The sequence below is a fragment of the Solanum lycopersicum genome, chromosome 4 (genome assembly GCF_036512215.1).
Source record: "Solanum lycopersicum chromosome 4, SLM_r2.1".
Lineage (NCBI taxonomy): Eukaryota > Viridiplantae > Streptophyta > Magnoliopsida > Solanales > Solanaceae > Solanum > Solanum lycopersicum.
This window is the reverse complement of record NC_090803.1, coordinates 57,070,186-57,095,499: the sequence shown is the minus strand read 5'-3', so window position 1 is coordinate 57,095,499 and position 25,314 is coordinate 57,070,186. Positions and strand designations below refer to the sequence as shown.

At 32.1% G+C, this 25,314-nt stretch overlaps 3 protein-coding genes across 3 annotated transcripts; all 3 read left to right on the top strand.

Moving 5' to 3' along the window:
* Positions 1–4,119: 4,119 nt before the first annotated feature.
* On the top strand, positions 4,120–4,968 carry LOC138348201 (uncharacterized mitochondrial protein AtMg00810-like). Its single transcript, XM_069296824.1, has 2 exons — positions 4,120–4,567; positions 4,775–4,968. Exons 1-2 carry the CDS (start codon positions 4,120–4,122, stop codon positions 4,966–4,968), a joined length of 642 nt encoding a protein of 213 aa, XP_069152925.1.
* Positions 4,969–16,136: 11,168 nt separating this feature from the next.
* On the top strand, positions 16,137–17,333 carry LOC138348200 (F-box/kelch-repeat protein At3g23880-like). The gene has a single exon (XM_069296823.1). It carries the CDS (start codon positions 16,137–16,139, stop codon positions 17,331–17,333), a length of 1,197 nt encoding a protein of 398 aa, XP_069152924.1.
* Positions 17,334–19,567: 2,234 nt separating this feature from the next.
* LOC138348199 (putative F-box/kelch-repeat protein At1g12870) lies at positions 19,568–20,269 on the top strand. Its single transcript, XM_069296822.1, has 2 exons — positions 19,568–19,668; positions 19,723–20,269. The coding sequence occupies exons 1-2, from the start codon at positions 19,568–19,570 to the stop codon at positions 20,267–20,269; spliced, it is 648 nt and encodes a 215-aa protein (XP_069152923.1).
* Positions 20,270–25,314: the final 5,045 nt, after the last annotated feature.

Below are 25,314 nucleotides of genomic sequence, written 5' to 3'. Positions count from 1 at the left end.
GTATGGATGGTTGTCGTCCTTTACCAAAAGATGTAGTAGTTAATATTCTATTGAGGTTGCATGTGGAATCACTTTTGCGTTTCAAATGTGTGCAAACATTTGTATCCTCTCATCAAAAGTTCTAGTTTCACAAAGAACATTTTCATTACAAGAACAATCATGCACGTCTACTCGTTTGTAACTCAAAAATATTACATGAAGGACATGGCCTTGTAAAGTCTGTTCTATTCTCCTTGATCCCTGAAGAAACCCCTGAACAAAAGGCTCTCCTTCAGCTTCTAAGGGACTTTGGTTACAACTCATGAGTGTGGGAGCATGAAAGCCAATGAAGAATCCCTTGCTTATTTAAAACATGAGTGAGCACACGAAATTCGCCGTCACCATCTGTTTGGATAGACTTTATGGTGATATTGAATTGATTTTCAACAAGTCCCTTAATTTGAAGAAAAATATGTGAAACATCTGATTTCTTAAACATTGGAAATTCCCAAACAAAATTGCTATAGACATCCACAAAAACAAAATAGTAACGATGACCTTCTGAAGAAATAAAAGGAGATAGTCCCAAATATCCGCTTACAATAATTGTAAAAACGAAAACCTATTATTGCTACTAATGGAAAGATTTAATTTGTGTGACTTGCCAAGTTAGTTGGCAACTAAACTTTCAGCATTTCTATACATTGTATAAAATGTGAATTGCATTGTATATATAGTGTTGGGATTAATGCATCTATGTTTAGTCTTTCGAAATTGTCTCTTAGTTTTTCAAGAAGTCTTTTTAGAATTTCGTAATACATATACCTAGTAAATTGTGATACATGTATTTAGTTATTTGTGTCAAACCTTTGATTTACATTATTACTAGTATAAATAAAGATGTAGTTGATGATAGTAATCATCTAAAGTGACCTTAAGTAGCCTATAATAAACTTGAGCATTCTATAAAGATACTATTTTCTTTCCATATTTCCTACAAATTGGTATCAAGAGCAGGTTTCGTTCTTAATATGAGGTTAGGTGAAGAAAAAATTTGGCAGCCAAAAAAATGAAGGTGTTGATTCTTCAATTATTCGTACTCCATTTTTTGATGAACTGATTTTGAATACTGGAAGATAAGAATGAGAACACATTTAAAAGATGAAGATTTATGGACTATTATTGCAAATGGCTTTGAAGAACCAGAAAACGATGGTGATCTTACAACAGTAGAGATGAAAAATCTTGAGGCTAAGTATCGTCAAGATGCAAAAGACTTGAGCAAAATCCAAATGTAAGTCTCAAGAGCATATTTTGCAAAAAATGCTACTTGTGAGACTGCAAAGGTAACTTGGGATTCTTTGGAAACTGAGGTGTATGGTGACAAAAAGGTACGCGCTATAAATCTTCAAACTCTTTGAAGAGAGTTTCAAAATTTGAAAATGATGGAATCTGAAAAAGTAGATGAATATTGCACAAGAGTCATGAATATTGTTAATGAAATGAGAAATCATGGTGATATAATATCTGGCCAACAAGTTGTGAGAAAGATTCTAATGAGTGTCACATAAAAGTATGAGAATATTGTAATTGCTATCACTGAGGAGACAAAAGATCTTTCTAAGCTTTCCATCAAAGAGCTAGTTGGATAATTTTGTGCACGCGAGAAGCAAAACTTTTTTCGTTAAGATCAACCCGAAGAGATGACTTTCTAATCTAAAGCAAATGAGAATTTTAAAAATCTCTCAAAAAATCAACAGAAGAAGAATTACAAGACAAAAAAGAAGCAGGATCATGATGGTTCTTCCAAGAAGGTTGACAAAAAAGTGAGAAAAACTCTAGCTTTTTTTGTTAAGTTTGGAAAAAGACTAATCACAATGTAGAAAAATATTGACACAAAGGCAAGCCTCAATGTAACTTTGGTAAAAAGTTTGGCCACATTAAAAAGGATTGCTTACATAAGAAATGGGAGCAAGCAAATTTTTGTGGATAACACAAGGAAGAAAGGGAAGAAAACCTTTTCTTTGCTTCTAAATCTTATGCTTCAACAAAAAGAAATGAATGGTATGTTGATAGTGGTTGTAGTTATCACATGACTGGATATGAAAAGACCTTCCTCATTTATAATAACATCACTTCTAAAGTGAGAAAGGGGAATGGAGCCTTAGTTGATGCAAAAGGTAAATGTACCATTTCGATCAACATATGAAAGGAAGCGGTAAACAAATTCATGATGTTCTTTATGTTCCTAACTTGGAAGAGAATTTGCTTAGTGTTGGTTAACTCATGAAAAATGGTTATTCTCTTGTGTTTAGATATAATTATTGCAGGATTTATGATAAAATTGAGCCAAATCAAGTCATTGTTGAAGTAAAGATGATAAAAAAAGAAACTTCCCTTTGCAATTTCATTACAATGCATTAAAAATGAAATTGTAGATGATTCATGGATCTGAAACAAAATATTTGTTACTTTAATTTTCATGGTGTGAAACTTATAAGCAAAAGGACATGGTGCAAGGCCTTCCTGAGATCTATGTGAAAGTTGTATAATGAGAAAGTAACATTGGAAGTCTTTCCAAAAGGGGTGTCTTGGAGAGCAAGTGTACTTTTGGAACTAATCCATACCGATATTTACGGACCAATGAAGACTCCATATCTTGGAAGTCAGTTATTTTCTCATCTTTATTGATGATTTCTCAAGAATGACTTGGGTTTATTTCTTGAAAGAAAAGTCAGAAGCATTTTCTACATTGAAGAAATTTAAAGCCCTTGTTGAGAAGAAAAATGTTGCAGCATTAGAACCATTCGCAGTGATAGAGGAGGTGAATACACAAGTCGAGAATTTGAAGAATATTGCAAAAATGAAGGTATTTTGAAGCAACTTACAACAGGGTATACTCCTCAACAAAATGGTGTATTTAAAAGAAGAAATAGAACAAATATTGAAATGGCCAGACCTATGATGAATGAGAAAGGGATGCCAAAATAATTTTGGGCAGAAGTAGCGCATACAACAGTGTACATCCTTAATAGGTGCCCGACAAAGGCAATACAAGACAAGACACATGTTGAAGCTTGGAGTGGAATGAAACCTTTTGTAAGTCATTTTAAATTTTTTGGATAAATTTGTTATGCTCATATACCTGCGGAGAAAAGAACATAATTGGATGGAAAAAAGTGAAAAATATATATTTCTTGGTTATAGTGATGTGATAAAAGCATATACGTTTCTCGATGTCAAAACTAACAAACTTGTTATTAGTAGAGATGTCATTTTTGATGAAAAAACAACATTCAATTGGAAGGATAAAAAGATAAAGAATATTGCTATCATATCTTCAAATTAATAAAAGGATAAGAAAGAGGAAGATGTCCCTCAAGTGGGAAAAATGTCAGATTCAGATGATGAAGAAACCGCTTCTAAGAGGAACAAAGATATTGAGTGACATTTATCAGATATGTAACTTTGTTGGTGTTGAGCAAGAAAATTATGAATAAGCTATAAAGCATGATGTTTGGAAGAAATTCATGGAAGAAGAAATTCGGATGATTGAGAAAAATAATATTTGGGTGCTTGTGGCTATACTCTGAGAAAGAGAAGTTGTTAGTCTAAAATGAATTTACAAAATCAAACTCAATCAGGAAGGAGATATTCAAAAGTAAAAAAGCAAGGTTGACTGTCAGAGGCTTCACGCAAAAATTAGGTATTGATTTTAAGAAACTTTCTCTCCAGTTGGTCGCCTTGAGACAATTAGAACTGTAATTGTTGTTGCGTACAAAAGAAATGTAAGATATTTAAACTTGATGTTACATCTGCATTTCTTAATATAAATCATGATAAAAAATTTATGTTGAGCAACCTTGAGTATTTTTTGTTCAAGGGGGAGAAGAGAAGGTGTACAGGCTAAAAAAAGCTCTTTACGAGATGAAGCAAACTCCAAGAGACTGGTACAATGAAATGGATAAATACTTTCTGAAAAATAATATTCAGAGAAGTAAATGTGAAGCCACTTTGTATGTGAATAAATAACATGACAACATTATCATTGTTTGTCTCTATGTGGATGATCTGCTCTTTACAGGAAATGATGTGAAGATGGTGCAAAAGTTCAAGCAAGATATGATGCAAGCCTAAGAAATGAGTGATCTTGGGTTGCTAAATTATTTCTTGGGCATCGAAGTTTCTCAAGTGAAGGAAGGAATTTTTGTTTCTCAAAAGAAGTATACTGAAAGTATCCTTCAAAAATTCAAAATAATGGATTGCAGGTTTGTGGTCATACCATTAGCAGCAAATGAGAAGTTCAGAAAAGATGATGGAGAAAAGAAAGCTAATAGCTCACTTTATAGGAGCTTGATTGGAAGTTTGTTATATCTTACTTCAACAAGGTCAGATATTATGTTTGCTTCAAATTTATTATCCATATTCATGCAAGAAACAAGCCAAGTGCACTATAGAGCTACAAAGCGTGTTCTACGCTACTTGCAAGAAACAATGGATTATGAGATAATATTTTACTTTGGTGGAGATTTGAACTTAATTGGTTATTCTGATAGTGATTGGGCTGGACGTATAAATGACATGAAAAGTACTTCTAGTTATGCTTTCTTATTTGAATCAAGTATTTGTTCTTGGTTATCAAAAAAGCAAAGTCTTGTTGCTCAATCCACTGCCGAAGTAGAATATGTTTCAGCAACTAAGACTACTTTTCAAGCTATTTGACTTAGGAGAAAATTTGAAGACATTGGTGAAAAATAAAAAAGAGGGACTGTTTTATATTGTGATAACAAATTAGCAATTGCAATTGCCAAGAATCCAGCCAGCCATGAAAGATCAAAGCATATTTCCATCAAGTATCATTTTATCCTAGAAGCACAAGAGAAAGACGAAATTCAGTTGCATTTTCAGACAGGAGAAAAACTTGCTGACATCTTCACCAAAGACTTCCTAGAGAAAATTTTTGTTGCATTGGAGTTATCAAGCAAATGAATTAAGGGGGGTGGGGGGTGTTAGAATTAATGAGTCTATGTTTAATCTTCCGAAATTGTTAATTTTTCAAGAAGTCTTTTTAGAATTTCGTAATACATGTATCTAGTAAATTGTGATACATGTATTTAGTTACTTATGCAAGACCTTCGATTTACATTATTACTAGTATCAATAGATATGTAGTTGATGATAGCAATCATCTTAAATGGTCTTAACTAACCTATAATAAACTTGAGCATTCTCTAAAGATATTATTTTCCTTCCATATTTCCTACATATCGTACATATGTCCTAAATATTTCATGAAATAAAATCTCTAAATATTTGGACGTGATATTTTTAATTTTTTTTTAACTTAATGCATTCCAACAATTCGACCACTTCTTCAACGTCTTACAGTGAATATTCAGCCATTTTAGTTATTATCGAAATAATTACATTCAATAGCTTATAAGAAAACAACTCGATCAGATTGTGGTACCATCGGTGATGCTGGTGGGCTGTTTATGTATAATAGTAGTTGTCCTAAGAGATTGTATGTCCTCCTTTTTGATAAACTTAACAACAAGCAATCAATTTGTTCTTGTTGTTACATATCCTTGTTTAATGAAAGAGGATTTTGAAATTTTGATGATGATTTTTCCATTGATATATGTATGTGTGTATGTAAATTGTTGTATGTAAATGAGAGTTGGCCAGTCAAGAACTCTCATGTCCAAAAGATGCATATTGTTGCAAAGATGCAGATATGGAGATGGATGTGTGGTCATACTCGAAGTGATAAAAGATTAGCAATAAGAATATATGGGATTAAGTGGGAGTGGCCTCGGACCCGTGATAGATAAAATGAGGAAAGTATCGAAATATGTCAATTCAAGCGAGAAAGCTAAATTTTTTACCAATATCAGAACCTTTGGAAATAATGCACTTAAGGGATTGATTCGGCATCAACATGTACACTTTGGCCATGCAATACCATATCACGATATGGAATCGTGTGATGGAATCAGCATTTGGACATGCAATTTTATGCCGATTCCATCTCATGATTTAATATCATGAGATGTGATTTCATATTCTTCAAAAATCATGATATACGAATTCTGTATCATGGTTTGAGATTTTTTAATATAAAAATTGATTCACAAGTTCATATTTTGTTAAAACAACTCGTATCTACTAACCATTTATTTTATATGTAAATAAAATTTATAACAAGATCATTACTTTTTAAAATTTATTATTCTCACCAATATATAGTCAATTTAAGTCACACCAACCGATTGTTGAGTAATATAAAAGACTATCTTAGTACACTACAATTTATGTTCAATTTTTTTATTGAATTAAAGTTTGATGAATTAAAGTTCGATGAAACAATTACTTAAGTGGAGAACAAATAAAAATGTAATAATTTATTATGATATTTTATAATTTTTGTTTATTTGGTAAGATTGAATAAACAGTTGAGTCTATTTTAATAGCTTTACAACTTATTAGATTCTTATGTTTATGAGAAAATATACAACACCAAAATTTCATATCGCATATTCAAATAAAAATTCAATTTAATCTCATAATTCTATATTATGATATCATATCATGATTCCATATCATGATACAATCTTGCACGACCAAACAAGCGAGTTACCGTTACCCTAAATCTTGTTTCTAGTTTTAACAGTTCAAATTCTAGTAATTGTTTAATGTGAATTAGTTGTATCAATCAATGAACTAGCTGTTGGATTTTAAAAAGGTGTGAATGGAAAATGAAGAGTTGCGACTTTTATGAAGAGTTGTGACTTTTATGAAATGTTGCGACTTTTATGAAAAGTTATGACTTTTTATGAATTGTAGCGACTTTTATGAAAAGTTGTGACTTTTATGAAAGGTGACGACCTTTCTGAAAGATTGTGACTTTTCCAAAGGTTTGTGATCTTTCCGGTAAGGCACAATAAGAACCTTTTCGCACTATCCTTTATTTTTTTTATAAATTGAGGGATTTCCTCTCATTTTAAATAGAATTTATGGACTTCTTCTTCAACTACTAAATCTAGTATTCTAAGTGTACTTTACTGCCGTTGAGTGGTTCACTGACACCGGAGTTTTTGGTATCTATACTCTGGTGATTGAGATTATTTTACCCTGGGAGGTCATGTTCAAAATCAAACCTCGGATACTATAGGGGAATAATTTCCTTAAGGGGACACTGTGAATTCAGTGGACTTGATCTTTTTTCTATTAAAGTTTTTCCAGATTCTGGTACGTGTTTTACAAACTTTAGATTTGTAAATTAATTTTAGTTCTTCTATTCTTTTGTTCTTCACTGGTTCATTAAACTTGGTAACTTCGTGTTTCTGCAAAGTCTGTTGGAATCAATAAGATTCTTTAGACACATTAACAACAGTTCTTCTTTAAGAAAAATATTTCGTATATTTTTAAAAAAAATCTATTTCTGATTCTAGTTTCGCTACTAGTTTTAATTTTCTAGTTGTGAAAATGTTCTTAAACTTTGTTTTCTTACAAAGATGTTCAATATTTTGTTCTAAGTATGTTTGAAATACAAGATGAACAACAATCTTAAGGAAATTATTATATTGTTAGTATTTTTTTTATGCTACTGATTGAGAGAATCTGATCATGGAAGTAGAAGATAAATGCATTGCTTCTCCATATTCGTTGCTTTGTTTTAGCAAAGTTGAAGTGAGAATGTAACAAATTTTTTTTTATGGTATTCCGTTTAAAGATTACCAGGTAACCTTCTTATTAAATTATCTAAGGAGGAAAATAGTTTCTATGAGTAATCATGTTTGATTTTTTATTTTTTTATTATGTGTATCTTTGGAAAAAGATTTGCAAACCATATGTTGTGGAATGAATTTTACTTCGCAGATATTGTTGCTTTTAAAATTCTTTAGTTTGCGAAAATGAGAGATTCATATTTTTGTTTGATAAAATAGTATGTCAAATTGTTATAGTTGGAAGACTATTTGATAAGAAAAAAACATTTCTATGTGATAAAGAATATGTGTTATTCTGTTTGGAGAAAAAAAAGACTTTTGAAGTTTTGTACTCCATGAGAAATGTTAGTGTGTCTTATTTTTGTGGACTAAAAACTTTTGTGGTTGTATACTCTGGATAAATTGGACTTTGCAATTGGTTTGAAGAATATGAAAACTTCACATAATAAGTTAGTGTTGTACATTTGATTATCTATAAACTTCAATATAACATAGAAATAAATTGTACAATTTTGTTTTGTCCTTATTGTTAATATTTAAAATACTAAGTGGCATGTCTATTTATGATAGAGAAAAAATACCAGTGACTTAGAATTTGTGATTTTGTGTCTCTATGAAATGAACTTTGACATTGCGCAAACATTGTCAAAAAGAATTGCAGCACTATAATTCTTTCATAGAATAATATTTCCAACATTAAAATATGTGGAAAAACTATTTTCAAATACTTGAAAAATATTTTTGAGATCACGTTTGAAATGTGGGGGTTATTTTCTTATTATTAGAGTTGGTGTCTAATTTAACTTTGGAACAAAAGATATGAAATTCAATGATACTTTTGTATCATGTTATACCCACAAAATTCTTGGAGTATATTTGGTATTGTGGTTGTTGAGTTTCTCTATTACTAGTATATAGTGTGACTAGTATGAAACATCCAAATTATATATATACTTGTTCAAAATAATTGTGTTTTTTATATGAAAAAAAAATCACTTAATATGTTGTGATTTTTAATGAAAAGATATGTCTATTATAATAAAAGTATTTGCATACACATGAATATTGGTGAATAGTCATTTGTTATATTTTTGTAAAAAATAACAGTTGGACTATATCGTCTTTATTGAATCCGATGAAACTTTGTTCATAGGTAGTTCTATAACAATCACATTGAAAGTTATGGAAATGTCCTTCTGAAAATGATATTTGACAATCTAAACAATGTTTGTATCACACAAAATTGTAAGAAATAGGAACAAAATATTAGCGAGGAAAAAGCTACCTCGCGAAGAGCTTTTCAAACTCAATGTTTTTATTTTTTCTTACTTGCTTGAGTCAATGTTTGTGACATGAACACTTGGGGCATGTCAATTACAAAACCTTGTAAGAAAAAACTGATCAACTTAGAAGTTTTACCTAACTTTGAGTGCAATAAATAAAAATGTCAAGTTTTTTGTGGAATCTAAGTATGTTGAGCATTCTTATAAATCTGTTGAAAGAAATTCTAATCCCTTAGAATTGATTTACACTGACATTGATGATATGAAGTTAACATCATCTCATGGTGAGAAAAAATATTTGTTACTTTTATTGAAAATTGTATTAGAAATGACTGTCTTTGCTAAATGGTAAGGTGAAGCAATAGAAATGTCTAGACAATGTAATATCAAAGTTGAAAATCAGTGTGAAAAAAATATATAAGAAGTGATTAGAATGGAGAGTATAAATCTCATTGTGCAGAAATATGTTTGGAAAGTAAAATATCAAACTACTGCCATATTCACCTCAATATAATGAAAAACTGAATGTTGAAAGAAATGATGGATGCATTATTTATAAGTTCGGGTTTACACAAAAGTTGTGTGGAGGAACTATCCTTACTGCAAAAGGAATCAACAAAAATTTTAGTCCTTTTAGAAAGAAAGCGGTTTGGTTTGATCAGAATACAATATTTTCCATATGAGAAATGGAAAGAAAGGAAATCCAACTTGAAATATTTCAATGTGTGGGGGTATCTAGTCAAAGTCCAAGATCCTATTCCTAAAAGAATTAAAATAGGATCTATGATTGTGGACTGTAAAATTAGACTTGAGTATTCTAGAGAAGGCTCTAAAAGGCCTAGGAAATGAAAAGGACAATGTACTTAATAAAGAGTTTCAGAGGCTTAGTAAAATGTTAAAGGACATTTACTTCCTTTCGAATATGATTTTGTAACATTTTTTGTGTCTTCTGTAGACTCATCCTTTGGAAAGATGGCGTCAATAAACAATATTGAAAGTTAATTGATCTTCTTCAAGAAAATAAACCTTTGGGTTCAAAATGAATCTTTAGAAGGAAAAATAACAGTTGATGGAACTGTTGAAAAATATAAAGCAAGACTTTGTGTCAAAGGCTTTAGGAAAAAAAATATAATTTTGATCATGTCGATATATATACTCGTTAGTAATTAGAATTACATCCATTCGGATGCAAAAATTATTACTGTGGTATATGACCTACAAATTCATCAAATGAATGTGAAAAAAACTTTCTTAAATGTAGAATTGGAGGAAGAAATTTACATGGAACAATCCGAGGATTTTGTGGTACCCAGTAAATAAAAAGAAGTATGTGAACTTGTTAAGTCACATTATGGAAGCACCAAAACAATGACATAATTCAATCAAACCATGTCGGCAAATTGGTTGAAGAATGATGGAAGTGATAAATGTGTTCACATTAAAATCATAAGGTCATTGTTTGTTTGTATATTGGTGATATGTTGATCATCAATAGAGACACTAATGACATAAATGCTACTAAACGTATGCTATAAAGCAAGTGAAATGAAAATTATTGGAGTTGCTAATGCGATCTTAGATATAAGAATTCGTAGAACTCCATAATGTTTAGCATTTTCGCGGTCTCATTGAATTGAAAATAATATTTAAAACTATGTCTTGCGTTATAACAATATCCAACAATATTGAAAGATATAGTGATGCAAATTGAATCATCGGAAGAATGATATAAAATTCACAAGTGGATATGTATTTACTATTGGTAGAGGAGCAGTCTCTTAAAAATATTTTAAAAGAGACATGTATCGCTAGCTCTACAATGATCTTTGAGCTAGGTGCTCTAGATAAGGTCGATGAATAAGTTAAAAGACTTCAAAATTTCTTAATAGATATTCTATTTTGCCCCAAACCATTGGCATTAGTATGCACACACTTTCACAGTCACGATGCAATAGGTAGAGCATGGAGCAAGACGTATAACGGAAAGTCTCGTCATATATGACATAGACATGATACTGTTGGAAAACTACTCTCTAGTGGAATTATCAGAATTGACTACTTAAAGTGAAAGGATAATGCGTCGGATCCACTTACAAAAAGGCCTAACTAGAGAGAAAGTTAAAAGATCATATAAGGGAATGGATTTACGGCTTAGGACAAGTCATCATGGCGGTAACTCTATCTAGCAGACTGGAGATCCCAAGAGCTAGATTCAAGGAGAAAAACAAAGTTGTGAATGACGGTTCGGCATTGTCAATAAACTCAATCCATTCTCATGATGAAGACAATGCTCAGGGACAAGGATACAACATTAAGGCTTGTTAATGAGTTAATAAAGCTTAATGGTTTTAATGATTTTCTAAGTTTGGCAGAGTTGACCAAATAGTGTATCTATGCGATAACACGATTAAAAATCACCTATGTGAGTGTGAAGTGTAAGCCTCTTCAAAGAAGATGATTGTCAAAAGTCCATCTCTCTATACACTCATGAAACCAGGAGGTGTTCATGGCTAAAACGAACACAACCGTAAGAACCATAAATGGTAAAGGTTTAATTGTGTGACATATGGTTGTCTAGGCATACACCAAAGTTCGACGTTTCAAAGATATCACATCTACCGATTGATCGAGTATATCCGACATATATTCACTACGGAAAGTCCAAAGGGAAACATACTTATCCAGATGCAATTAATTCTTGCTTGTAAAGTACACATACTTATCCATTTCTTTGTCTTCGACTCATTCCCCATTTATGCGGGGGATTGTTGGATTTTAAAAAGGTATGAATGGAAAATGAAGAGTTGCGACTTTTATGAAGAGTTGTGACTTTTATGAAATGTTGCGACTTTTATGAAAAGTTTTGACTTTTATGAAAAGTTGCGACTTTTATGAAAAATTGTGACTTTATGGAAAGTTGTGACTTTTATGAAAGGTGACGACCTTTCTGAAAGATTGTGACTTTTCCAAAGGTTTGTGACCTTTCCGGTAAAGCACAATAAGAACCTTTTCGCACTATCCTTTGTTTTCTATAAATTGAGGGATTTCCTCTCATTTTAAATAGAATTTATGGACTTCTTCTTCAACTACTAAATCTAGTATTCTAAGTGTACTTTACTGCCGTTGAGTGGTTCGCTGACACCGGAGTTTTTTTGGTATCTATACTCTGGTGATTGAGATCATTTTACCCTGGGAGGTCATATTCCAAATCAAACCTCAGATACTAGAGGGGAATAATTTCCTTAAGGGACACTGTGAATTCAGTGGACTTGATCTTTTTCCTATTAAAAATTTTCCAGATTCTAGTACGTGTTTTACAAACTTTAGATTTGTAAATTAATTTTAGTTCTTCTACTCTTTTGTTCTTCACTGGTTCATTAAACTTGGTAACTTCGTGTTTCTGCAAAGTTTGTTGGAATCAGTAAGATTCTTTAGACACATTAACAACATTTCTTCTTTAAGAAAAATATTTTGTATATTTTTTTAAAAAAATCTATTTTTGATTCTAGTTTTGCTACTAGTTTTAATTTTCTAGTTGTGAAAATGTTCTTAAACTTTGTTTTCTTACAAAGATGTTCAATGTTTTGTTCTAAGTATGTTTGGAATACAATGAACAACACTAGCACTCACTCTTAATCTGATCAAGCCATCTACTATTATGTTTACATAATTTTCCTTAACAAGGGATAATTTACCAGTGAAGTTAGAAAGTATGAAAAAAATAAAAACAGGTACCACTAAGGAAAGTAAGGAGTAATATGTGCATGACATGCACTCAATGTTCTACTCATAGTTTTGAGCCTATGTTATTGACTATTTAATTAATCCTTTATTGTTATACTTAATTTATTTCACATGACGGATATAAAATTCACATTCAAGAACGTTTAAGAAATAGAATTATTTGGCCCACAGGCTGGTCTTGTCTATATATCTCAAGCCCCCACAAATCAACAAACTTATTTAGGTCAGGATAAAAAAATAATGTTCTTATATGGGCTTAAAAAATAATAGTCCAGTTCTATGAAATCACGAGTTAAGTCAGGCCTGCCCAATGAATCTAGCCCATATAAACGGCTCTACTAAGACATATGATTTTATAGCTAAGAGGGTCTTGGTGAACCCAAAGGTAATTAAAACCCTAGATAAAAGGAATTAAGAGGAGTTGTACTATAAAATAAAATGACAAGAAGTAGGAGGAAGTAGTCAACAGTTGTGGTAGCATCGGTGATGCTGGTGGGCTATTTATGTATAATAGTAGTTGTCCTAAGATATTGGAGTTAATACCTCATATGGTCACTCAACTATGCACTCTTCTCTCAGGAAGTCACTCAACTTTCAATTTTCACTCAAAAGTCACTCAATTATGCATTTTTTTTCTCAGAAAGTCACTCCACTTTGAATTTTAACTCAAAATTCACTCAACTATCCACTCTTTCCTCAGAAAGTCACGCAATCTATTAAATTGTTTTTTTTAACTAAAATTTGTTGATATTAATTATTTATATAACAAATCAAAATTTTTTAAAGATAATAATACCATTTAAACTATTTAGTGATCCACCCACGTAACCCGACCCATTAAAAACATGATATGACCCATTTTATTTTGTATTTAATCCTAATTCAAGGTTTAAAGAGAGAGATTAATGTAGGATTAAAGATAAAATAAAATGGGTTATATCATATTTTTTAGTGGGTTGGGTTAGGTGGGTGGATCACTAAATGATTTAATTTATTTTTTAAAAATTTTGGTTTGTTATATAAATAATTAATATCAATAAATTTTAATTAAAAAATAATTTAATAGATTGAGTGACTTTCTGGGAAAGAGTGGATAGTTGAGTGACTTTTGAGTTAAATTCAAAGTTGAGTGACTTTCTGAGAAAAAAGTGCATAGTTGAGTGACTTTTGAGTGAAAATTGAAAGTTGAGTGACTTTCTGAGAGAAGAGTGCATAGTTGAGTGACCATCTGAGGTATTAACTCAAGAGATTGTATGTCCTCCTTTTTGATAAACTTAACAACAAGCAAACAATTTGTTTTTGTTGTTACATATCCCTTGTTTAATGAAAGAGGATTAGGAAATTTTGATGATGGTTTTTCCATTGATATATGTATGTGTGTATGTAAATGAGAGTTGGCCACTCAAGAACTCCCATGTCCAAAAGATGCATATTGTTGCAAAGATGCAGATATGGAGGTGGATGTGTGGTCATACTCGAAGTGATAAAAGATTAGCAATAAGAATATATGGGATTAAGTGGGAGTGGCCTCAGATCCGTGATAGATAAAATGAGGAATGTATCGAAATTTGTCAATTCAAGCGAGAAAGCTAAATTTTTTACCAATATCAGAACCTTTGGAAATAATGCACTTAAGGGATTGATTCGGCATCAACATGTATACTTTGGCCATGCAATACCATATCACGATATGGAATCGTGTGATGGAATCAGCGTTTGGACATGCGATTTTATGCTGATTCCATCTCATAATTTAATATCATGAGATGTGATTTCATATTCTCCAAAAACCATGATATACGAATTCCGTATCATGACTTGAGATTTTTTAATATAAAAATTTTGATTCACAAGTTCATATTTTGTTGAAACACCCCGTATCTACTAACCATTTATTTTAAATGTAAATAAAATTTATAACAAGATCAATACTTTTTAAAATTTATTATTCTCACCAACATATAATCAATTTAAGTCACACCAACCGATTGTTGAGTAATATAAAAGACTATCTTAGTACACTACAATTTATTTCAATTTTTTTATTGAATTAAAGTTTGATGAATTAAAGTTAGATGAAACAATTACTTAAGTGGAGAACAAATAACAATGTAATAATTTATTATGATATTTTATAATTTTTGTTTATTTGGTAAGATTGAATAAACAGATGAGTCTATTTTAATAGCTTTACAACTTATTAGATTCTTATGTTTATGAGAAAGTATACAACACCAAAATTTCATATCGCATATTCAAATAAAAATTCAATTTCATCTCATAATTCTATATTATGATATCATATCATGATTCCATATCAAGATACCATCTTGCACGACCAAACAGGTGAGTTACCTTACCCTAAATCTTTTTTCTAGTTTTAACAGTTCAAATTCTAGTAATTATTTAATGTGATTTAGTTGTATCAATCAATGAACTAGCACTCACTCTTAAGTGGATCAGGCCATCTACTATTATGTTTACATAATTTTTCTTAACAAGGGATACATTACCAGTGAAGTAGAAAGTATGAAAAAAATAAAAAACAGGTACCACAAAGGAAAGTAAGGAGTAATATGTGCATGACATGCACTCAATGTTCTACTCATAGTTTTGAGCCTATGTTATTGACTACTTAATTACTCCTTTATTGTTATACTTAATTTATTTCACATGACAAATATAAAATTCAGATTCAAGAACGTTTAAGAAATAGATTTATTTGGCACATGGGCTGGTCTTGTCCATATATCTCAAGCCCCCACAAATCAACAAACTTATTTAGGTCAGGATAAAAAACATTGTTCTTAAATGGGCCTAAAAAATAATAGTCCAATTTTACGAAATCACGAGTTAAGTCAGGCCTGCCCAATGAATCTAGCCCATATAAATGGCTCTACTAAGACATATGATTTTATAGCTAAGAGGGTCTTGGTGAGCCCAAAGGTAATTAAAACCCTAGATAAAATGAATTAAGAGGAGTTGTACTATAAAATAAAATGACAAGAAGTAGGAGGAAGTAGTCAACAGTTGAGCTATTTCTACAACACCACTCAATCAATTTTTGACACTTCTTCTTCATCAACTTGTAAGGTTAGATTTCTGACAGATTATTTATTTTGAATTTGAATTTGAATTTGTTCTATTTGGGGATCTAGGGTTTTTCTGCCATTGTTTCTGATCATGCTAATTCTTTTTATTTCTTTCCATTTCCAAGGATTTGTTGATTGATATTAGTTGAAAAAAGGTATTTAAAAATTACCCTAGCAAACCACATGACTACTTTACTTGTCTTCTCCTAATTATAGATGAGTCCAATTTACTGTGTGTTCTATTAAAACATGTTTCTATATATGTTCTCTTTAAATATGTTTGTAACATGACTCACTTTGTAACCAGTATGGATGTTGTTCGTCCTATACCGGAAGATGCACTGGTTGATATTCTATTGAGATTGCCCGTGAAATCACTCTTGCGTTTCAAATGTGTGCGCAAGAACTGGTGTGCTCTCATCAAAAGTCCGAGTTTCATAAAAGAACATTTTCAATATCGCAACAACAATTGTGCCCGTCTCTTTGTTTGCAACATGAAAATGGCCCCTGAATTACAGCCCATCGTAAAGTCTGTTGTATTCTCCTTGCTCCCTGAAGAAATTGTTCCAGGTGTGACCCCTGAACAAAAAACTCTCCTTCAACTTCCGAGGGTCACTGATTTCATGTGTGTTGCCGGTCCAGTTAATGGCTTATTCTTAGTGCAGAAGTTGCTTTATGGAGCAGATGTCTGCTTGGGTTTGTGGAATCCTGCTACCAAAGAGTTCAGGTCTCTGCCCCCTGCGCATTTTGAGATTGAGGGTTTTTGGTCGCACAATAATGATCATCAGTATGGATTTGGATTTGACCTGGTTACTCTAGATTACAAGGTTGTATGGATTCGAGTATTCTGGGATGATCTTGGACTAAGTGTCTATACCTGTGTCTATTCCTCATGCAACAATTCATGGAAACGCCTTACTCTCGAATTCCCTCCAATTTCTAACTTATCTGCACCCCTTGATGCCACTTATCTCAACGGAGTTTATTATTGGCTTTCGAAGGGCCTAAATGGCATATACACGATTCTCTCTCTTGACATGATCAGTGAACAATTTAGGGAGATGCAAGTCCCAGATATTACAACTGCACATTGGGGGGCGCTTACATTGCATGGCGGCTCACTTGCAATGTTAACAAGTGACTCTGACCAACCTATGACATCCATATATGATGTGTGGGTAATGAAACAAGAGGGAAATTGGTCCAAAGTTCTTACTGTTCAACCTCATATAGATTCTTATTGGCCTATCAACATCTGGGATAACAATAAGATGGTTTTCGAGATCATGGAAACTTCACAGCTAGTGCTATATGACCCTAAAACAAGACATGTTACAGATCTTGGATTTCAGCTGGACCCTAACATTGCTGGCTGTTGGGTTTTCAATTACAAGGAGAGCCTAGTTCCAATAAAGAGAGGAAATGAGACTCAGGGCGAGGATAATGCAGTCAAGCAAATTGAACACTACTTCAATACTATACCAGCGGATGAGGCCTCATCTTAGAGATTAGACGTACAAAATATATCTAGTGATAAAAATGGTTAAACAGACAGAGTATTATGATTTTCTTGGTGTAAGTCATTTAGCAGGGCATATTATCTCAAGGTTTTTCTACTTGTTTCTTATATTATTATTTTTTTAACCTTTTATGTTGATTGTAGATTTTCTGAGTGTTGGGGTTGATTTAATTTACGTGGCATTAATATGAATTTTGAGATTGAAATTTCTATAATTTGACAGTAAATTTAGATACAAAAGCTTTAAGTTTTTTTCAATAATAAATTTTTGTTTTTTTAAATTGTGTGAAAAGCATTGTAAATCACAAAAATAACAATCTGAAAGATAAAATCCCAATATCATTTTAATTGAGATGGGGGGGGGGGGGGAGTATTGTTTAAGTTTCATCTGTTCATGATTTTTCCATCTATATATGTACGTGCATTTTATAAAGAGTATGTTTGTAAATTGTTGTATGGAAATGAAAGTTGGCCAGTCAAGAACTCTGATCATGTCGAGAAGATGCATGTTGCAGAGATGTGGATAGTGAGGTGGATGCGCGTTCATACTCGGAACAATAAAAAAATATAAATGATGATATAAGTCATAAGGTAAGAGCGGCATCCGTGATAGATACGATGAGGAAAAAGTATATAAATATGTCAATTCAATCGAGAAAGCTTGATTTTTTTACCAATGTTGGAACCTAGGGAAATAATGCACCGAAGGGATTGATTCATAAATAGAACCAACCATTGGATATAATTAGTCCTTTAAAACTTCCTATTTCCTAAACGAGAAACTTTTGGTACTAATAAGGAGAAGTGAAGTTAATAATGAATATTTCCCTTATCCTATGTCTTGTTTCTTGTTTAATAGTTCAAAACTGTAATAAGATTCTAGTTAGTATTTAATGTGAATAGGCATGTTGGGAAGCATCAATCCCGAATGGGCCCTACGATGCGCAATTCGAATTCAATCGATGTTTCAATAAGGGCTTCAAACATCGGGCGGAAAAAAGATGTTGATGCGAAAACTCTCCTAGAATAACCTAATCGAAACACCCTGGAGTGGCAAACAAGTATAGTAATAATGAAGGAAGGAGATATCATCCTCGTTTGTAAAGTTAGATTTCAATTTCATTCTATAATATATTTTTTTTTTTGAATTTGGTAATGTAGGGTTTTGCTTCTAAATTATATCCTGCCCGATTTTGATCATTCTTTTGGTTCTTTCAAATTCTAACTTTTAGAAATACTTGCAAAAAGTGCCAACTTAAACTTGCTAAATTTTCAAGTGGTGCTGATTGATCTTAACCGAAAGAGTTTACATATTAATTAGTTATACCGAGTTTCGTTATCCACTACAACAAAAATGATCATTAGCGGCAATTAATTCTTAATTGCCGCTAAATATGTATTTTTAGCGGCAATTGTCACTCTTTGTATATGTCCCTAAAGTCTTTAGAGACATTGATTCCAATGACACTTACTAATGGCGGTAAAGACTTTAGCACTCTTTATGAATGTCAATATTTAATGCCGCTAAAATTTATTTTTGTTGTAGTGATTCCATCTTTTGCCTTGTATAAAATAATTCATATGTTTTGTCCTCAACTTATACATTTAAACCGGTAGTCAAATACCATACTTGATGTGCGGAATTTAACACGTAAATAACTCACCAACTAACCGGAAAGTCGTTTACTGCTTTATGGCTAATGAAAAGTCTAGACAAGCAAATGGCCAGTTCCTTACTAGAATATCTTGTATGAATTTCCATTTGTTTGCTTTTCTAGGTTAGTTAACACTAACAGAGGGAGTGTCATCCCTAAAACTGTCCAGTGGCGAATTCAAGATTTTCGTTCAGGAGTTCGAAAAATAAAAAGCCTAAACGTGTGAATAAGCCATCAAAACACAATTCCAAGGAAACAGTAGTGTATAGTTTATATGTATAAAAAGTTAGTTCTGTTTCAAGAGACCTTTTTGTTGGGTTTTAAAAGGCGTGAATGGAAAATGAAGAGTTGCGACTATTATGAAGAGTTGTGACTTTTATGAAAGGTTGCGACGTTTATGAAAAGTTGTGAATTTTATAAAAAGTTGCGACTTTTATGAAAAGTTCTGACTTTTATGGAAAGTTGTGACTTTTATTAAAGGTGACGACCTTTTTGAAAGATTGTGAATTTATCAAAGGTTTGTGACCTTTTCGGTAAGGCACAATAAGAACCTTTTTGCACTACTATGGATGGTGGTCGTCCTATACCAGAAGATGTCGTAGTTGATATTCTATTGAGATTGCCCGTGGAATCACTCTTGCGTTTCAAATGTGTACACAAGAGCTGGCGTGCTCTCATCAAAAGTCTGAGTTTCATAAAATAACATTTTTAACATTGCAGCAACAATTGTGCCGGTCTCCTTGTTTGCAACATGAAATTAGTTACTGAATTACACCCCATCGTAAGGTATGTTGTATTCTCCTTGCTCCCTGAAGAAATTGCTCCTGGTGTGACCCCTGAACAAAAAACTCTCCTTCAGCTTCCGAGGGTGGCTGATTTCTCGTGTGTTGCTGGTCCAGTTGACGATTTATTCTTAGTGCAGAAGTTGTTTTATGGAGAAGATGTCTGCTTGGGTCTGTGGAATCCTGCCACCAGAGAGTTCAGGTCTCTTTCTCCTGCGCCTTTTGAGATCGAGTCCTTTTTCTCGCACCATAATCAGCAGTACGGATTGGGATTTGACCTGTTGACTCTAGATTACAAGGTTGTATGGCTTCGAGGGCTCTGGGATGATCTTGGACTAGGTGATTATAATCGCGTCTATGTCTGTGTCTATTCCTTATGCAACAATTCATGGAAACACCTTACTCTTGAATTCCCTCCCGGTTTTTTCTTATATGCACCTCTTGATGCTTACTTATCTCAACGGGGTTTATTATTGGCTTTCTAGGGGCCTTGATGATATCTACATGATTCGCTATTTTTACATGGGCAGCGACCAGTTTGGGGAGATGCAAGTCCCTGCTATTCCAAGTGAACATTGGGGGACGCTTACATTGCATGGCGGCTTACTTGCTATGTTAACTGGTGACCCCCGCAAACCAATGACATCCATATACAATGTGTGGGTTATGAAAGAAGAGAAAAATTTGGTCTAAAGTTCTTACTATTCAACCTCATATACATGTTCATTGGCCTCTCAACATCTGGGATAACAATAAGATGGTTTTCAAGATCACAGGAATTTCACAGCTGGTGCTATAAGACCCTAAAACAAGACGAGTTACAGATCTTGGATTTCAGCTGGACCCTAACATTGCTGACTGTTGTTTTTTCAATTACAAGGAGAGCCTAGTTCCAATAAAGAGAGGAAACAAGACTCAAGGCGATGACAATGCGGTCAAGAAAATTGAAAACTACTTCGATATGATACCAATGGATGAGGCCTCATCTTAGAGATTAGACGTACAAAATATTTATAGTGATAATAATGGTTAAAGAGACAGTATTATGATATTTTTGGTGTAAGAAGTCCTTTAGCAGGCATATTATCTCAAGTTTTTTCTACTTCTTTCTTAATTTTTTTTACTTTATATGCTTGATTGTAGATTTTCTGAGTGTTGGGGTTGATTAAATTTACGTGGCATTAATTAATCGAATTTTGAGATTTGAAACTTCTATAATTTGACAGTAAATTCGGATACAAAAGCTTTAAGTTTTTTTTATGTAAAATTTATGATTTTGAAAATTATGTGAAAAGCATTGTAATTCACATTAGTTAAAAATTTAAATTATAAAATCCCAACTATCACATTAATTGAGACGGGGGAATATTGTTTAAGTTTCATCTGTTGATGATTTTCTCATCAATATATGTACGTGTATTTTATATAGAGTGTACGTAAATTGTTATGTGGAAATGAAAGTTGGTCAGTTAAGAACTCACATGTCTAGAAGATGCCTGTTGCAAAGATGTGGATGGTGGGGTGGATGCGCATTCATACTCGAAACGATAAAAATTATAAATGATGATATAAGTGATAAGGTACTCTTTTAGCACGTTTTGTTTTTATATTACAAAAAAAACCATAGATTGATCCTAAAACTAAATGAAGACAAGCTACAAAAATAAAATGTCCTGGGATTCAAACCCTAGCTTGTTCACAATGGGATAAACTCAATCGTATTATCATGTTAATTATCATCATAACTCTAGATAGGAAATCTCACACACACATATATACTAGTCCTCAACATGTGCTTCACACGTGAGTTGAGTGAAAACATTTTATACGGTACAAATTAACAAAAATCACACGACAATAAGTATCACAAACTATTCAACAAAAAAATATACAAGTTGAAATATATGAACAATCAACATATTCAATAACTTTTTTTATTGTGAGTGAAATGATTATATATTCCATGAACCTGCAAATTGGACAATAAAACTTGGTTTGATAATTAAAGTGATAATTAAATGTTTTTGTTTTTACGTCCAAACATGTGTTATATTACTATGTAACATCCTCAAAATGAATAATACAAAAATTGATTAAATGACTTTGATTTGACTGTAGAAAAATATTTATGCATATGACTCTATAGTTATCCTCTATTATTTTTTCCAATGATCGATGAGAATCCTGCATATTTTTTATGTTTATGAATTTAACATAAATTCATCACTAATACTAATTATTGATCGAAGTAAAAGTCAATATCTTCTTAAGATGTGAATGCCTTTTTAAGTAAATCCTTTTTTTTGACATTCACCAACAAATAAAATAATACTTTGGATTTGTGTCAAATTTCAAGCAAATTAAAGAACACTAATCATAGAACTAATTTTCAATTGGAATAGGATTCACAAATTTGAAGATTTTATAGAGTGTTTTCTCCGTTGTATAATAAAATATGTAACTCCTAAAACTAAATAATTTTTATATTACATAGAATAGTTGAAAAGGTAAGAATAATATTGCACAAAGCCTTATATATTGTATCAACTTGATGAACTTTGCGAAATTAATGCTCCTAAAATTAAGTTACACTAGTTACTTATAGCCTAATAAATCATTATCACACAATAACGAAATCAGTATCAAAATTATTTTTCTAAAATGTGATTACAAAGCCACGTCAATATACTGGTATGAAAAATTTCTATACTCAGAATATAGGCATAAAAAAAAAAGCAAAAAGAAGGCAATATCACAACATATAATATTTTTGTTGTGACAAATGTCAACTACTATACTTCACTATGTAATTCAAAGACTTGCTTTACGTATCTACATTTATATAGGAATACATGAAAGAACACAATAAATTACTATAAATTTACGGATTTAATTTTGGGTGGTTGTGAACACAGAAGGAATGAAAATTATGAAGATTATTAAAAATATAGGTTATAGAACTGAAGATGTGTGGATTAACAGTTCAAATTCTAGTAATTATTTAGTGTGAATTAGTTGTATTAATCAATGAATTAGCATTCACTCTTAAGTGGATCAGGCCATCTACTATTATGTTTACATAATTTTCCTTAACAAGGGATAATTTACCAGTGAAGTTAGAAAGTATGAAAAAAATAAAAAACAGGTACGAATGCAAGAGACACGTAAAAAATTATATACATATGGAGACAAGTCAAACTAGAACGCCATTAGCTCGCCCTTCATCTCAGAAGATCTCCGCATTAGATACGCTCGAATCAGCAATGTCGGTTGGCGCTCAGATCTATTTCTTTAGTAGTCTCCTCTTATTGACTCTATTTGGCTGATATTATCCGAGGACATTGGAACTTTGGGTGTGTTTGGTACCAAGGAAATATTTTTTGAAAAATATTTCAAGGAAAATATGTGAGATTCTTATGCATATTTTGTGTTTGGTATTAAACAAAAAAAAATATTATTCTAAAAGCATTTATGTATAATTTAGACAAATACTATGCGAGATAGAGGTGGGATAGATGTGTGCCATAGTGGGTATGGAAGCTACGGGAGTGAGGTGAAGAAGTGGTGTCTTAGAGAGTGGGAGGACATAATCAATTGAAATGTCACTTATGAAACTTGTTTTTTCTACTTGGATAATGCATAAGTACCCCCTCAACCTATGTCCGAAATTCCAGAGAGACACTTATACTATACTAAGGTCCTATTACCCCCTTGAACTTATTATATAAATAATTTTCTACTCCTTTTCGGTATACGTGATACTATCTTGTAGGCCAAACGTGTGTTGACATTTTTTTCAAACTACTGTCATGTAGACCGAAAAGGGATAGAAAATTATTTATAAAATAAGTTGAGGGGGTAATAGGACCTTAGTATAGTATAAGTGTGCCTCTAAGATTTCAAACTTAAGTTGAGGGGTACTTATGTATTTTCCCTTTCTACTTCCTTTAAAAAGTCATTTTCTTCATTTTGAAGTGTCACGTATGAAATTTGTTTTTCCTAAAGAAAATCATTTCCAAAAATTTTGATTAGAAACTATTTTCTATGGAACACACCCTTTATCTGATGTTAAGTTGGATATTGATACACGAAGACCTAGTATGTATTATATTTTTGGCGAAATGGTTTAGTAGACTCTTATACTTGTATCAGTTTGTATTCTGAACCCTTTTACTAATCCTTTTGTCATCTGGACTAAATAAAATATAATATATTAAACTCGTCTGACCATCGACCACGCTTATGTGTCATTAAAATAGCTGAGTTAACGAGAGAATGTGACTACACACATTTAAGGCGATTGAAAATCATATTTAAAGCTTTAAATTTTAAAATATTAAAATTATATAATTAAAAAATTCTAATAAAAGAAAAGAATGTATCTTCTTCACCACACCATTTTTTCATCAAGCCCCATCCCATCGCTGCCCAACCTCTTTTTTTTTCTCCACATCATAGTTATCATCTTTAGCCCGATTTTGGTATTGACACCTTGGTGACAAGGTTTCATGACAATTATCAATGGAGAGAGAGAGAGAGTCATGTTGCTTTCATGGAGGTAGTCGGCAATTCACAATGGTGTGAGGCGGAGAGAGACGACTCTAGTCCTTTTTTTGCTATATTGGGAGCGATATTGGTCCTTTTTGCTGCCAGAATGTAAGGCGGCGAGCAATGAGGGAGTTTATAGGTATGCCGGAGAATATGGAGAGGGGAGTTCGCAGGTTCCCACCTTTTGGCTTATCTACCATCCAAATTTCTCCCACGCGTCTCAATTGCGTGAAGTCACGGAGTGTGTCACGTAAGACAAAAGGTGCACAAAATTAAAAAAAAATAAGTTTTTTTTGGGGGTGGGGGGAGGGGGTCATAGGAACTTAGTTTAATTAATGTGTCTTTGAAATTTCGGTCATAGTCTAAGGGGGAACTTGTGCATTTTTCCTATATTTTTCAAAAAGATAGTCTTTCCGGTTGTATCCAAGTTTACAGTTCACAAAATTTAGTTGAAAGAAGTCAGAAAGAGTTATTACTTATTTATCAAAAATTAAAAAAATTATCAAAAGCATGAGTTATCACTACAACCAAAATGATCTTTAATGATAATTAATAGTTTAATTATCATTAAATATGTATTTTAAGAGGCAATTGATACTCTGTATAAATGTCCCTAAAGTCTATAACAACATTGAATTCAATGACAATTAATTAATATCGGTAAAGATTGTAACACTCTTTGTGAATGTACATAATTATTGCCAATAAAAAATATTTTATAATGTATTTTGGACATTTATCGATTTCAAGAAAACTTGATCTTTTATTATGCTGAAATAGAAGAGAAGAAGAAGTATGAAAAAATAATTAACTTACAATAAAAGACGTGGACTAATTGTCTCGATACAAATATTCTATTAATAGTGCAATGACATACAAAATGTTTGTACTACTAACTGTGGCAAGCAAGAGAGCAATCATTTATTTTCTTTTAACAAACTTCATCGTTGGTTCCATATTAGTCATAAAATATTTGTTGTTG

Excerpts from the sequence above, each read along its gene's own strand:
- LOC138348201 (XM_069296824.1), top strand. The coding sequence starts at position 4,120 with ATGAGTGATCTTGGGTTGCTAAATTATTTCTTGGGCATCGAAGTTTCT. Across the intron at positions 4,568-4,774 it reads ACGTATAAATGACATGAAAA|CAATTGCAATTGCCAAGAAT; the intron begins GTACTTCTAGTT and ends ATAACAAATTAG.
- LOC138348200 (XM_069296823.1), top strand. The coding sequence starts at position 16,137 with ATGGATGTTGTTCGTCCTATACCGGAAGATGCACTGGTTGATATTCTA.
- LOC138348199 (XM_069296822.1), top strand. The coding sequence starts at position 19,568 with ATGGATGGTGGTCGTCCTATACCAGAAGATGTCGTAGTTGATATTCTA. Across the intron at positions 19,669-19,722 it reads AAATGTGTACACAAGAGCTG|CAACAATTGTGCCGGTCTCC; the intron begins GCGTGCTCTCAT and ends TTAACATTGCAG.